Source organism: Prinia subflava, chromosome 11, assembly GCF_021018805.1.
Source record: "Prinia subflava isolate CZ2003 ecotype Zambia chromosome 11, Cam_Psub_1.2, whole genome shotgun sequence".
NCBI classification, from domain to species: Eukaryota; Metazoa; Chordata; class Aves; order Passeriformes; family Cisticolidae; genus Prinia; species Prinia subflava.
The window spans coordinates 7250578-7266323 of record NC_086257.1 but is presented as its reverse complement, the minus strand read 5'-3'; the positions used below and the strand labels follow the sequence as shown (position 1 = coordinate 7266323).

Below are 15746 nucleotides of genomic sequence, written 5' to 3'. Positions count from 1 at the left end.
TTAGCCATTACATTGCATAAAAAGTTATGATTCAGGTTATACAGATATATAAAAAGTCATGCTTTAGGTTATATTGATATAGCTCCTGCTATATAAGCACCTTGTCACTTTGATCTAAGCTATACAAGCATCACTTATCACTTAAATTTTTGAGGAAAACCAGGATGAAAGCCACTCTACACCATTGCACAAATTCACTTCTACCATTTCAAAGGAGCAGCGAGCCAGGATGCTCCTTTCACAAACACCCAAGGAGCAGCTTTTGGGTGCTTCTTTGGGGAGACGGATTGCTTCAGTAGCTGAGGGGATGACCTGAATTCAAGAATAAGAGGAAACAAAAACTAAGGCCACCACACACACCTTACTAATGCTGCTGTTTGGGGGTGCTGAGGGCACTGGGGCTGTTTTTCATACCCTTTCCCCCACATTTTCTGCACTTGCGGGTTGTGACCTTCCCAAGCCCAGCGGCTCGTGGGTAACAGAAGTGATCACGTTGGAAGGGGGACCACAGTGCGGCATGCGTCCCATCTGCCTGCTCGGCGGGGTCATCCGAGAGCACAGGGCACAGCACCGTGTCCAGGCAGTTCGGGAATACCACGGACAGGGCCCGCCACAGCGGCGCTGCCGCCTCACGCAGCACCCGCTCCGCCCCGGCCTACATCATGAGGCACCGCGCGCGTGACGTCACCGCCGCAGCCAATGGCGGCCTCTGTTTAATTGGGGGCGAGGAGGTTCGCTGCGTATTCACGAGGCGGGCCCGTGCCTGCGTGACGTCACGCCGCCGCAGCCAATAGCACCCTCTGTTTGCGGGGGTTCATTGCATATTCATGCATGCGTATTGATTGATAGCCGCGCGCTGTCGGTGCCGCAGCGGCCGCGGCGAGGGGCGGGCCCGGCCCGGCCCTCCCAGCCCTCCCCTCCCGGGAAGCCGCGGCCCGTGTGCCTGCGGAGCCCCGCCCGCAGCGGGAGGCGGGGCCGGCCCGCCCGTATTTATCCTGAGCGCTGCCAGGAGCGGCGCCGTGAGTGTGGGGCGGAAGCGCCCGGCACCTCCTTCCTCCCGCCCGGGTGCAGGCGACGAGGATGAGCCAAAGAGACACCCTGGTGCACCTCTTTGCCGGCGGGTAGGTGAAGCCCCGAGAGCTGCTCCTGCGCTTGCCTTCTCCGCCCTGCGCTGCGCGTCTGGCCGCGCTCCTGTGCCCGCTGCTGGCTGGGCTGGGGGCGGCAGCGGCGGCCTGGAAGGGCTGCCTGGGGACATCTCGGTAGGGCTGTGGGGCTGCCCCGCTCCTCTGCGCCCGAGGGGCCGCGGCGAGGAGAGAAGAGGCTGCTCTCTGCTTCCCGCCCGGTGCCCTGAGGCCCTTCCGGGCCCGCTGCGGTGTCGGGCCCGGCCCCGGCCGCGGGTGTTGCGTTGTGTCACGGGTGGAACGCGGGCCCTTGGGGAGGCGGGGGTGGAGGCTTCCCGGAAAACCAGTCCCCTCTCTCTGCTCGCCATTCCCGGCTTTGACCCTTATCTGGCGTTTATCGTGGAGAAGCACGCAGGGCCCACGGTGTTCGGGGAGGCTGCCGAACTCGCCTGTCGGCTTGGCGGGCTGGGAATGCCCCGCTGGGCACGCTGTGTCCGAGGGCCGCTGTGTCCATGCGAGGCATTTGAACCCTCCCGTGTGTGCTGGGCATCCCTGCGGGGCTTTGGCACGGTCACGCAGCTCTCCAGCCACAAAGGCAGAAGAAATGGGAGGGAGGGATGTACCCAGAAATAAAGCTGTAGCCTCAGTTAGGTTTGAGGTAACTTTTGTACCTTCACAGCTATTAATGAAGTTCCAAAATGTATGGTTCTGAGTTTCAAAATGTACGGGCTGTATTTCTGAAGCCTCTGGTTCTTCCCGCAGCCTAAAAAGGGAAAGCTGGGGGTCCTGGTGGGCTCGATTGTAATAGTGCGTTTGGGTAGTGAGCGTGAGTGTTCAGCAGTGAGAGGACACACCTTGCATGCCATGAGAGAGTGAAGCTGTGATTTCCCTTTGTGCTCCTCACTGACAAGAATGAGCTTGCTGCTTCTGGACTGAGGTGTTTGAGGTGGAAGAACAGTGTATTGATTCTGAGCAAGTCTGAGTGACTTGGACACATGTTAGTACTTTCTCTGCAGAAGGCACACTTTGAAGTGTTGTACACCTGATCTAGTGCCTGTGGGGAGCTTTTTCATCCCCTTAATTTCTTGCACCCTGTTTAAGATGAAGGTGGTTATGCAGCAGGAGGCCCAAGATACAGTAGTGTGCACTGTTTTCTCCAGACTTTGCATCCTTGTAAGCATTCAGAAAAGCAATAGAAGGTGCTCAAGAAAGATCAGGAGCTGCTGGAAAGGCTCCAGTAGAGGGCTGCAAATGGGATGAGGGGTCTGGAGCATCTGTGTTATGAGAACAGACTGGGAGAGCTGGGCCCATTTTCAGGTCCAGTCTGGAGGAAAGACTGAGATGGGGATCTCATTAATGCATATTAATATCTCAAAGAGGTGCCAAGAGGATGGTGCCAGACTTTCTTCAGTGGTGCCCAGCAACAAGACAATCAACAGAGGCCATAAAGGAAAAGACAAGTTTCATCTCAACATGAGGAAGGACTTCTTTACTCTGAGGGTGGCAGAGCATTGGAACAGGCTGCCCAGGAAGGGGTTGTGGGGTTTCCTTCTCTGGAGACATTCCAAACCCACCTGGACATGTTCCTCTGTCACCTGCTCCAGGTGACACTGCCTTGGCAGGGACATTAGACAATTTTGATCTCCAGAGGTCCTTTCCAGCCCTGAGGATTCTGTGAGTGGTGCATGATAGTAGCCCTTCAGCTTGACAGCTCTGCACAGGGAAGATTACTGAGCAGAATTGTGTGTGATGTCAGAAACAGGTTTATAAACCTGAAACTTGAGACCAGATGAAGATTTCTCAGCTCAGCTTGCTCATTCCTATTTATTAGTGAGCGATCTGGTCGATGGGTGGGTGCTGGCCAGCTGGGTCAGGGGTTATGTTGTGGGGTAAAGGCTGAGTGGGAGCCACATGTTTCCTGTGACCTTAGTTCAGCCTAGCTAACGCTGTGTATTTGGTCACGTTTTGCACTAGAAGGGTTTTTTGGGGTCATCTCCTGACTTTGCAAGCATGGTACACACAGATCACCTGAGTGATCTTTAGTCTTCAGTGAAACTTAGAGGAAGGAAGCTTTGCAGCTTTGTTTGCCTTTAAGCTGCACCAGAGCCTTTATGGAAACAACATGAATAATTTTTTTTAAAGTGTTCAAGTTCATTCTTCAGCTCCTGCTTTCTATAGTAAAACTTTGCCAGATGACACTGCTGGTGTAGTAACATGAATGGGGCTATCCTGGGATTTCTCTGTAGCTGCCTGGGCTGGATGGGGTTTTTTATATACTTCTTTTTTTCCTCCACTTAGTCAAATAGCAACTGTTGTCACTGTAGACATTATGTTGGTAGTATAAACTCAGGTGCTTTTGTTCTAAACCAAGGGTGCAGTTGAACATTCTTCATTCTTAAATTAAAAAGTCATGTGATTGAAATGTGGGATGTAGATTAATATTTTTAGTTTAAGTAGTAAGTTATGGTTGCTTTTTTATTTGTTAGACTCATTTTAAAATTTAGTAGGAGACCTTAATGTTTTGCTTTATAGGAAAGATTAGTATGTTTTGGATGTACTGCCTTGTAACCATACAGTGAAAATTCAGGTGTTGGCTACAAAAATAGTGTTCGGGTTTTCGTGATTTGTTCTCCATTTCCAGAAAGCTTATGACAGTAATTGTGTATCATATAAACTTCCACTCAGAGCAGTGAACTTGCATGAGTGTTGTTTCCTCAGCAAAAGGATAGATTTGGGCTAGGAGGTGGACAGCTGCTTTTCTGAGTTCACAGTTGGATACTCTCAGGTTTGCTTCTTTTCTTCACTCTTCATGTTTCTTGCAGAAATTTGCCTGTTCTCTAATTTAATGTGTGAAGAAGTATAGGGAGGAGCTTCTTCATTTATCTTGATTATAGAACTGTCTGAAATTGGTCTGTAATTGTCATCACTCTGACAGATTCTTAGCAAATCCTTGCAGTGGCTAAAACAGTTAAGGTGCAGAAAATGTACTTAATATAAGTGAATTCTCAGCAAGATCAGACACTGTTGAAATGTATGAAGTAAAGGTAAGAGGCCCTTGGGCTTTCCTGATTTCAGAAGATTGTTAATAATGCATAGCAGATATTGTGATGATGGGGCATTTTATGCCCTTTCAGGAAACAGCCACTTGAGCCATAACTGAATTGCCAAGCTCTCAGCTCCTCTTTGCCCTGAAATACATTCGTGGCATAACCCTAGACATATTTCAGAACAAGTGAGAAAGAGGTTAGTGCCTTTCTGTCCAAACTTGAGGCTGTTTTTATATTCAGATAGACTTCTGTGTGAAATAAGACAGTATTTGTTTAAAGCTTGTGGTTTGCTCCACAGGGTTAATAAATTGCATGAAAATTGCTATCAGGACTTGAGAAACTGTGCCAGTGGTATTTTTGTAATATTTCTTTCTGGATGCTTTAAGCTGTTTTTACTTAATAGAAATGTTACTGTAAATATTGATTTACCCTGGCTCCTAATAGAAGCTACACTGTTCATGTTGATGTTTGTTTTGGATAATGGAACCCGGTGATGTTTGATCCCTGGGTGGTGTTTTTCCTGTTTTCACTTGTACGTTTCTATGTGGCAGCACATTGGGGGATTTTATTTTTATACTGCTCATTACACATGGCAAGCTTGATTAGTATTTGTAGTTTATGGATTTGAGCCTTATTTACTCTTTCTGAGTTTCAGCAATGAAACATAATCGGTGAGTAAAGTGATTAAGGGTTAGTGGCTCCTAGTACTCAAGTAGAACAGTATTAGACCAGGAAAACCCTGGAAATTATGAGGATTAATGAATGCTGTTTCTGAAGGCTGTACTTGCTAAAGCCCCTTCTATACTCTCTAAAGACTGATACTATACACGTAATATCCAAAGCTGCAGCTTTGTTGTTGTGAAAGTTACTCTGTTTGTAAGAATCTCCATGAAACTGCTGATAGACTTGGGACCTGAATATGCAGTAACTGATGAAGAAGGAAAAAGATGTTCTGTTTGCAAGTGGCTTGGATACTTTTTTTAACTGAATTTTGAGCTCAGTTTACTTGCTGTTTCTTTTGACAGCCAGTGTTTGCATGGAACTTTTATTGTCATACAGGAAAGACAAGTAGCTGGTAAAATACGTGAATTAATGTAGACGCAAGATAACAGGGTCAAGGTTTATCTTTAAGTCTTTGAGGCTGTGGTTACAAATACTGTGAAAAGTGAGTCTGAAACTAGCACTAGGCAGCCATGGCTTTTGTTTTCATAAAATTCATCATTATCTCAAGGAATTAAAAAAATATTCACTGACAGTTTTAGTTCGAAGTCAGCCTACACGGGCATTTGGAATATCAGTCTGCTTTAGAGCATTTCTAGACAGTGCAGTGTCTGAATTTGAGACTCTCATCCATGCTGGAGCTGTCTCTGTTGGTACAGGGCTGAAAAGTAGCAGTAGAAGATACTCTGGACAAGGGCAGTGACTCCTCAGCAGTCACCTTAACTTTGCAGTAATAAGAGCCATGTCTGGAAGGAAAAGCAGGGATTTGAATGCCAGACAGGTCTAGGTTTTTGAAGCATGTGCATTTTTTTTCCTTAGAGTGCCATACAAATAATGCTGGTGTGCCTGAAGAAAATGGTTGTCACCTGTTGAACAGGTATCAGAATTTAAAGCCCAATAGTTCCAGGTTTGTTTCTGTTAAACCAGTGAGATGATTATCTTCTAAATCACCAGTTGGGATCAAATTAAATATGTTGTGGGTAGTTGGGGTTTCTTTTGTGGTGGTGTTATTTTTTTTCAATGGATGTTTAGGAGAACATTGCCATCTTCCTAGAATTCTTCAGTCCAAGAGATGTCAAGTAGACAGCTGTTCTTAGTTTTTTCTTTTAATTTTATCATGATCCTACAGGTGATAACTACATCTTGTGATGTTCATGTATCTTGTTTCACTGAATGTGACATCTCTTAAATTGAACAAGAAGGCTCAAGTTTTAATTCTAACTCTCTAGCTTGACTGTAGTAATAGTAGTGGGATTTTAGTGTTCCTTATTTAACCAATGTGTTTATTTCTGTGTATTTACCTACTGATCTCTGCTTTTCTGGCCTTCAAATTACTTGAGGCCTACAGGTGGATTTTCATACCCTTTATGATCAAGGTGTTTCTTGTGAAAGTCAGCTTTGCAAGCTTTTTTTATACTCACATGGTAAAGGTGAAGAAGGCTTGTAGTGAACATTGATTAGAGGCAAATATCACATTTAGGATAGACAGGATGAGCAAGTGGTGGAATAGCATTCACTGGGAGCTGCAGTAAGCGTTGAGACACAGGAGTGTCTCAGGTCCTGCCATTTGTCAGCTCCCATTTGCACTGTGTCAGCAGGAGTGTGTTTGTTCACCTACTTATTCCAACAGGTGAAATTCATCTGATCCTGGAGAGAAAGTTACACATTAGTAAATGTTCCTACAAGTCACACTTGTTGGGGCCTGCTGCATGCATGAAGAAATTCAAGCCCAGAGTGGTTTTATGTAGTAGAAATTTCTGAAGTAGTTTACAAAATCCTACCTGCATTATCAAGAAGAAATCTCAACTTTTTCAAATTGTTAAAAAAGTAAAGTTTTTCTGAACTCTTCCTTGTTCTTAACTTGTATTAAAGTGCTTGCTAAAAGTATTCCCCTTAATTTGAACCAGTGAGGAGGGGAGCAGGAAAGGTGGCAGCAATTTGCTGGCAATTTATAGAGCACTTGTTATAGGCTGGAGCTGGTGGCTGGCTGTTAATGACCTGCCAGGACTCAAGCAGAAAAACTTAGCTGTCTATGTTGGTATTCCCAGTAGTGTGTAAAATAAGCAAGGCTGGAAATACATTCCTAAGTAAAATACACTGTCATTGATGCTGTAACAGAACAGCTGCTATGCTTCTTAAAAGTTGCTTATTTGTACAGAGTGCATATTTTTGGATTGTTTCTCTTCTGTGTTTACCCACAAGTTCTGTTCATTGACAGTTTTTCATAAACAGATTTTTGTCAAGCCTTGAGGTGTTTATCTTAAAGGTCAAGTAAAGCAGACAAATCAGAGTAGTTACTGGATTTGTTTAGTAGTTTAATTCAAACTCAGTGGATCTTGTGACCATTGTGAAAGTTCTGGTTCTTCAATGTATCAAGACATTTCTTTCATTCCTTCAGTTTCAGATGTTGTCTCTATTATATGGGTCTTTTTGAGGGCTGGGAAAGTGATATGTTACTTTGACAGAAGTAGAAATTGGGGATTTTGCCAAGGCTCACATTACACAACCACACAGCACTGTAAAACTTCTCAGATTTCTTCATCTGTAAGAAGAAATTTGAGATCTTGAAGATCAGGGACAGAGAAGTTTAATTCAAACTATCAATAGTTAGTGGAAAACATTGAAAACATTCTTGGGTTCAGTGGAGACATCCTAAATTGTTTAAGAAAAACCTAACCAAAGAAACACAACGGCAAGAAACTGCCAAGGGTGCTGATTATTTGAAATTACTCGAATGGCAGAATGTGGTGCGGAAAAGGCTCTTAAAGGGAGGAGGGTGAATCTGCTGCTCCCTAGGATGCCTGTGGACATGGCTACTGTTCCATCAACTGGCTGTCGCTGAGCAGTGCCCGCTGGAGACAGAACCAGCAAGCACAGGTCGCTGTGTACCAGCCCTGTTCCCCGGTAATCTGCTGCAGAGTGAGGGTGTGTGACCCATCCGCCCCGAGCGTCTGCTGGAACGGCTGCAGTCAGGCATCCCTTGTGATTCGGGTGTGGTGCAGGGGAACATGCAGGGCATGAGCTCCAGGTCAGCGTTAATCTTCAACTTTAGGAAATTTTTCTGCTCTGATGTAGCGGGGGGGTGGGGGCAATTAAGGGCTCCAAACTCCAAGCCCTGTTCAAGAATGCAGGACAAGTTTTTTTGTCTTCATTTCTTCCCTACTTCCATAGCATTTATCTCATTAATATAAATCATATCTTCTGCTTTCTCTTGTGATTACTGTTGCTTGAAAACAAGTTCTTATGTAACCTGCCCCAAATCAAACGCAGAAGAGTTTTCAAGAGAGTAAGCTCAAGGAGAACAAAAATGGAGAGATTGCAGGAAAGGAAGTAAACTCTAAAGCCAACTTCCTTCATTGCCTCCACAGGCATGTTACCGTGGAGTGGGGTCTGCTTTGAACTGCAGGAAACACAGACAATTTTCCGTCTGTCTTAGAGCTTCAGTAGCTTCATGTCAAATTGTTTTGGGACCTGACCTACCTGTGCTTCTCACGTGCTGTTCAAATCTTGAACCTGCATGTTACAGGCTCTTACTGTTTCCAACCCTGGCTAAAATAAATATTAGCACAGCTACTCTCTTTCTGCAGCTCTTAATTTTCGAATAAGTCTATTTGTAACTTACTGTTAGAAGCAGGTGAATTGCTCATTCAGAGCAGGCTGCTCTGATGTCTGTGTCAGGCTGTAGCTGCATGTGTGCAGCACACACTGAAAGACTGTCTTTCATCATCCTGTGATAATGCTTTTTTCCAGACTGAGGAGGAAACTCTATATCTTTCCTCATTTAAACCTGGAAAGAGAATAGACTTCAGTCTAGTGCTGGAGCTAGGGACGGGCAGGATGCCTTTAGGCTTAGTAATAGGATACCTCTAGGTCGTGGGGTTTAAATGGAGTATTAAGTGAACATCAAACTTTTGCTTGGCAGCTCTACTCTCAGTTCACTTCATAGAAACAGACTGGGTTTGTGGGATGCAGTGCTGTATTTTTGGTGTTCTTTGTGGTAGAAGAGTCATCAGACTACCCTCCTATGAAAATTTATAGGATATCTTGAATCATAGCTATTACTCCTAATTTGGACTGAACTCTCCTTTTCATTTTGGAAAACATCTTAAAAAGACTTGAACAGACTTAATAAAGGGTTTGGAGGTGTTTGAGCTTCTTGTGGTAGACAAAAAATAGCTGATAACTATCTTGTCAGAATCACACACTTCTAATTACGTATATGATGTTATATATATTTATTAGGGGAAGCAAATATGGGCCTTTTGACTTTAGTGCAAATTGTATTTATGTGTTAGTGGATTTCAAACTGAGCTTTAGTTAGCATTAATACCTGAACTGAAATTTAGGTTTGCCTCTTTGGGTTGGATTTTTTGTTTGTTTGTTTTTTAAAGGAGATACATCCTGGCCATAGTTTGAAGAAGGATGGTTAGCAATGTTACGAGTACCAATCTCTGAAAAGGTTCAAGAGACTGTCTTGGAACTCAGAATTTGTGGATTTGCTGTTTTTCCCTCCAAAGCTGCAGTTGCACAGCTAGATCTTAATAACTGAGTTCTGAAGAAGCCCAGGAAGGCTCTGAGCAGAGCTGTGCCAGGGCAGGGTGTCCCTGGTGCACTGTGGTTGAGCACAACAGCAGGAACTGCTGTCAGCACGAGCTGTGCATGGCTTGCCTTGGGTGGCTCTCAGGAATGACAGACAGACTGAAGCAAACCCAGCAAGTCTTCACCTGGTCAGCCACATGAGCCCTTCTGGCTTTGCAGGTTCTGCTCTACAGTGCTTTGGTCTGCCTTGCTCAAGTGGGCAGAGCTTGGAAAGCACTTGGACAATCGCTGCTTTCATGGTGCAATGACCAAAATACAGTCAGGCTTTTGAAGATGTTATTAAATTGCAACACCACAGATTTTAACCAGTCTTTGTGTGTAGCCCTGTGTGCATAGTGCATAAATCTTTTCTGCCCTCAAGGATTTTTGGCACCTTTTTTTCTGGTCAGGAGCACACTAAACATTAAAAAAAAAAAAAAAAAAAAAAGATAAAATTTACTAAATAAGTTAAACATTTAAGCTACTGAACTACTTTCCAGAACTGATTTGAACAGCATGTACTGTGCACCTTCACTGTGTTTTGTCTGTTTAAATTTTCACTTCAAGTTGTGAAGTTTGCAGACTAACAGTTCGCTTGCCTTCAAGGGCAAATAACTGTCATTGTCACACGTGTTCCCACTGGTTCTTCACTTTTTGCAGTGGGACTGTGACTGTAATGTCAGTTCTGTGTGAATGTATCCTTCAGTTTGTTTGCAGTTAAAAACGTGATCGTGTTTGTCGTTGCAGATGTGGAGGTACTGTTGGTGCAATTCTGACATGTCCACTGGAAGTTGTAAAGACACGGCTGCAGTCGTCCTCTGTGACTCTCTACATCTCTGAAGTTCATCTCAACACTGTGAATGGTGCTACCGTCAACCGAGTCACCAGAGTCTCTCCTGGGCCTCTCCACTGTATGAAGTGAGTGTGCCTGGCACGTGGGTTTGGGCTCATTTTGGGGAGGGGAGAGGTCAAAATCTGTGTAAAAAATTCAGACTCTTAGTCTGTCATGATGCTACCAGGAGATGACTTACCCTATTTTGCCTTTTAACTGTGTTTCTAATTTTTTGAGTGTCCTTCATGCTTGAATTTGTATGTTGAAGTAGCCAGAGCATGTATACCTTGTACAACTTGCAGCTCCAAAGTGTATCCCCAAAGTTCACTGGCAACAGTGTAACACTGAAGGGCCAGACTCCCATCTTCATCCCAAAAAAGCAGTAGTATAAGACTTTATTTAACTGTTTTGTGTCCAAATCACAGAAGTTACTGAATATGGAGGCAATTAAAATTAACTCAGTTTCTTAGTCTCTTTCAGCTTTCACCACCTATACAGCTTTTTGCCTTTGTTACTAGCCACAGGACTACTAGAAGATATTCATTCTTTTAGAGCTAGTAAGAAATAGCTAAGGCCAGCTTTTGCAGTAATTGAGATGTGTTGTTCCTGTAGTGCCTCACTGAATGGGGGCTGCCTTTCCTCTCCGTGTTTGCAGTGCTTGGGTGGTTCAGGAGCCAGCAGGAAAGTTGTAAGGCTACAGTTAAACTGCTTGTATGGCCCCAGGAAGGGTTCACTTCACCCTGGGGGACTCAAACTAGCCAGGTAAGGGGAGCTGAGGTACCTTCAATGTTTGGGGAGATTTCCTACAGGAAGGACCTGCTACTGCTTCTTGCATTAGAAAGTTGGAAGAGTCTTGACAACTTCTGTTCTCAATTAATTAGTAAGAAGCAGTTTGTAGAGAGCCCCTTCTGCAGATGAAGTGTAGGGTTTAAATTTAATCTGGTTAGAGGATAAGATTTGCTTAAATGGAGGTTGTACCCAAATAGCTCCTTGAATGGAAGATCATTCTTATGAAAGTTTGGGTTCAGAGCCTCTTCATGAGGGTCTGATGAGTAAACACATTTGGAAACAGGTATGTGGGAAGGAAAGGCTTGGGTTGTGACCAGCAAGGAGAGCTGCTTGACTTAGTGGCTTCTCTTGATGGAAGTAGCTTCAGCTTCTTTCTGAATGTTTGGTTATGAATTTATTTTCCATTTAGAAATGTGTATCAATGAATAGCAGGTTGAATTGATGTGGTTTTGTTATGCTTCTCTGCTAGAAGCTTTCTGTGCTTTAAATGCATCCCTAAAACTGAAAATAACTTGGTATTCCCAAGAAGCATATTCAGACTGAGGTAGATGTAGCCCATGATGAACTTTATTGGTAGAGCTTGTTTGTTTTGCTAGTTTGTCTTTAACAATTGCCCTCTTACACATGCTGTTTATCTGTAACACAAGAATGTGTCTCTTCTGCTGCTTTTTTTCTTTGCTTAGATATGTTTTCTTTCAGGCCATTATTAAAGGGCTGAGATGGAAAGCCTGGGTTTCAAGTTCTTTAAATACAGTAAATATGAAAAAATCCCAAATGACATGGAAATGGACTGTGATAATAAAAATACATAGGTGCAGGACATAATTACTCTTGGTTAAGGTACTAGGGCTGTTTAGTGGGGAAATAAAACTGGATCCTTTGTCACTGTTGTGCCCTTACTGTCATTAGATATTTTTTTACACCGTTGTCAGACTTTGGTTGTGTCATAGCAAATTTGGTGCAGTGCTCAAGGCTCACATTAGTCAGTGTAAAAGCAGCGTGATTCAGGCAAATTACGTCAGAATTTCAGTGAACTGACTGCTGTAGAATCACTTCTGCATCTTAAGCATCAGTGAAGGTGACTTCAAAGGCATCTCTGTCAGGAAACAAACTCAGAAAAACAGGTAACTCTACTCTCTGGCAACAAAAGCAAATTCTTTTTTTTCTTAAATATCTGTGTTGCATGTCATATTACATTCTCTCATCATTCATCTAACACAATAAAAGTCCTGAGGTCTTGCTAATAGAAATCTCACCAGCCTCCCAGTGCAGGCTTTCCACGTGACATAAATCAGTTGAGGCTGTATGGAGCATTTGTCCTGCTCTTCCAACCATGGATTTGCCCTTAACTGCTTTCAATAAACAAGTGCAGGCTCTGGGATCTTTTCTTGAATGCAAAAAGTTTGTGTCTTATTTTCAGTGCAGCCTCTGGCAGTCTCCAGCTGGTGTCTGTGAATGCAAAAGAGCATCAATAACTACCTCCATTATAATCTTGTCTGTTGCAACCTCTTTAGCTCTTTGCTGCTCTGTCAAATTCTGGGACTGTAGATCCAAAAGAAGCAAATAGACCTGGTACACTTCATTCCTAAGTTTTGAAGACACTGAGATTCCTGCTGCTTTGAATACATGTATAGCTATATGTGCACATTTACATGTGTAACCCATGTAAATGTGTTGCATATGTAAATATGTGTTGGTGATTTTTAAGTAGTGATTTAAGTGGATACAGATCATGTTAATTGGATTCAGCATTGCAAGGCATAGAAGTGCTTTCATGATGACAGACAGGTCCAAATAATTTGTATTTCCAAGGTGCCTTTGAGTTTGTGTTCAGTGTTCCAATTAGTGCTGTGGAACAATGCTGCCCACATAGTGAAATGATAGCTGATTGTTACGGACAAAAAGCTGGGATATTGCTGGACACATTGTACGTCAGTATTCCTAAATAGCCGTGGTAACTGCAGAACCACTGGTTTATTTTTTTGCTTAGTGAAAGCAAAAGTAAACTTTCAGTTTGATTTAGCAGCAGAGCAATGGTGAACCAGCTGCTGGAAGTCAAAATAGATTTGGAATCCCTTTCAGCGCTATAGATTGCTTTTACTTGTTTGTTCTGATAGTAAATTCCAAACAAAATTGCCATTTATACAAGGGTAGTTTGCTTTATTGAGTAATTGCCTTGTCATTAACCTGCGTAGCTCTTTGAAGAAGAAATATACAGAACTATTTGTGTGCATTGGCCAATGTTTCTAAATCAGCAAGCACAGGGTTCTGTTTTGTAGCATCTGGCAATGTGGTTAATTCTTAACTTTAAATCTGGTTCTAAAGCAGTAGCTAGAGCAATTTCCAGTAATGAGATGCAGGTAGTCCTTGTTTCTCCTCCCATGTCCTAATATACTTTTTAAACTACCGATGTGATTAGCATCTAGATTGTGGGGCAGACTGATTTCACTAGAACTGAATATTAACGCAGTTTCTTACTGTGCCAGGGTACCTGGCTGTATAAGGGTCTTCAACTCTTCCAAAAATCCACAACTGCATGGGATCTGTATTGTAAAACTGAAGGCTAATAATGCCTTATTTGAAGTCTCAACTCACTGATTCTGTCCATGCTTCCCTATAAATTCCACAAATGTAGAAAGTTACACCCTGCTGCCACCCAAGCAATCTTTCCTGAGCTGTGTTTATAGTAGCCATGGTACAGGAGATGTGAGGACTCTGCTGTGGCTGTGACTCTGTGTGGGTTACACTCCTGTCTCAGTTACCATCAGTGAATTACCTTGCATGGATGGGTAAGGATTGTCTTCCCTGGAAAGAGTCAAAAGCCAAAAACCCATTGGCTCCACAGCCCAGCAGCAGGGCTTGGGTAGGAGCACACAGGCAGCAGCTCAGAACTGACAGCAGGAAATCCCTGCCAGTCTCTGGAAGAGTCACTTCTCATTGGAGTTTTCAACTTTCTTTTGCTGTAATCAAAATAATCACCATGTCTTAAAGAATAAAGCTTCTAGTTGAATACATAATGGATTTCAGAATTTTATGGGTATGAGAAAGGCAGGACAAATAGGAAAGCAGCCTGACAGATACAAACTTCTGCCATGAAGCTTAACATCCTGTTGGGAATCTTGTGGAATCACACTGAGGTAGCACATGCAAAGCCATGCTGAGGTCTCTCTTTTTGAGAGGAGGAGATAATAATAAACTGCCAAAGGTGTCCCTGTCTGGGTGTCACAGGCAGTACAGCAACATGGTCCAGAGTGGCTCTCAGACAGCAATGACTGAGGGAAATTGGACTTCTGAAAGTCTGTCTCCTCTCCTCTCTTGCCCTTTGCTCCCTGGCCCTCCCACTCAAAATTAAGTTCACAAACATTGGGAGCTGATGGGTGGTGAAAGGAATGTAGCATAGAATAAAGTATTTTTGCCTCCTGAACAATCTATAAGGTACGTGAATAGGAACATTTCCATGCTTGGTATTTTCTCCCTGATTCAAGGGCACTTTCTTTAACTTCCTAACAGACAACTCTGTACATGTTTATGTTCCTATATATGTTAGCTCTGTACTGAGATCTCAAGTCTTACTTAGGCATTTAGCTTATGGTTTGCATGGTATGTTGAGCAATAATGTATTTTTTAATGCTGATTCTAGGAAATGACTAATTTTTTTTGTGCTGAGCACTGTATTATTGTCAGTTACTATGAAAGTTTTTCACATGATGCAGTTTTGTTGGTTAGTGCATTCCTTAATTTTGCTCTGAGTGTTACAGTATTGTCTTCTTGTTTTCTAGGATGATCTTGCAAAATGAAGGCCCTCGTTCTCTGTTCAGAGGGCTAGGTCCTAATTTAGTTGGTGTTGCTCCTTCCAGGTAAGTACAAACATGCACAATAAATTTCAATAAATACATTAAAGGCTTTAATATTGATTTGAAACAAGTCTTGCATCTGCAGTTGTAAATACTTAATTGGCAGCAAGTAACCTTTGGTTCCTGGGGTAATTTTTTGCCTGAGGAATTGAGCCATTTATGTACTCCAGAGCTCCAGCTGTCTCAGCATTGCTATGTGCTATTGTAATAGTATTTACTGTTGTGTGCTATCCCTTGTGCAGAGTTAAAAAGAAAAAATCTTAAGGAATTGCACATGGAAACTACAAGTTTGGATCTTGGAAAGTACAAAGGTAGACTTAACTTTCAGTTAATCCATCATTATGGAAGCAATTATGTGATTGTAGCCTCAAAACACTGGGTCTTCCTTCCTGAGTTCTGGTGAAGCACAGCCTGGTGCTCCCTTGCAGGAGGAAGCCTGTTCTGGAACGTGAGAAAAGGCTGAGACACGGGGCAGGATGAGTTACCTGCTCTCCCATGGAAAGTAGATCAGAGGGTACTGGGGCAGCGCGGGGCTGAAGAGGTAAATCCGATCTAGTTGCCAGTGCTGGCTCTGCATCATCACAAATACTCCAGCTCCTCAGCTGGTGCTGGCAGGCAGACAGAGGAGTACATTATGCCAGAGTTCGAATTTATCCCTACATAGAACTGTTAGCTGAAGTTCAGTCCAAAAATAGGAGAATACATAGGAAGAGTATAGAAACAAAGCTTTGTAAAAGTAATGTATTCCTTAGGTCTGGATGAGGATACTTGAAGTTGTTTCCTGGCTCATACTTTTTTCTTCTCT

The 15746-nt window shown here is 43.3% G+C and overlaps 1 protein-coding gene across 1 annotated transcript in view; it reads left to right on the top strand.

The window, feature by feature from the left end:
• Positions 1–960: 960 nt before the first annotated feature.
• The window catches only part of SLC25A36 (solute carrier family 25 member 36), a 30827-nt gene continuing 16041 nt past the window's right edge, over positions 961–15746 (top strand). The window contains exons 1-3 of the mRNA XM_063407901.1: positions 961–1121; positions 10214–10384; positions 14867–14944. Coding sequence (XP_063263971.1) covers positions 1081–1121; positions 10214–10384; positions 14867–14944 — 290 coding nt within the window. The 5' untranslated portion in view covers positions 961–1080. The remainder of the gene's footprint in view (positions 1122–10213; positions 10385–14866; positions 14945–15746) is intronic.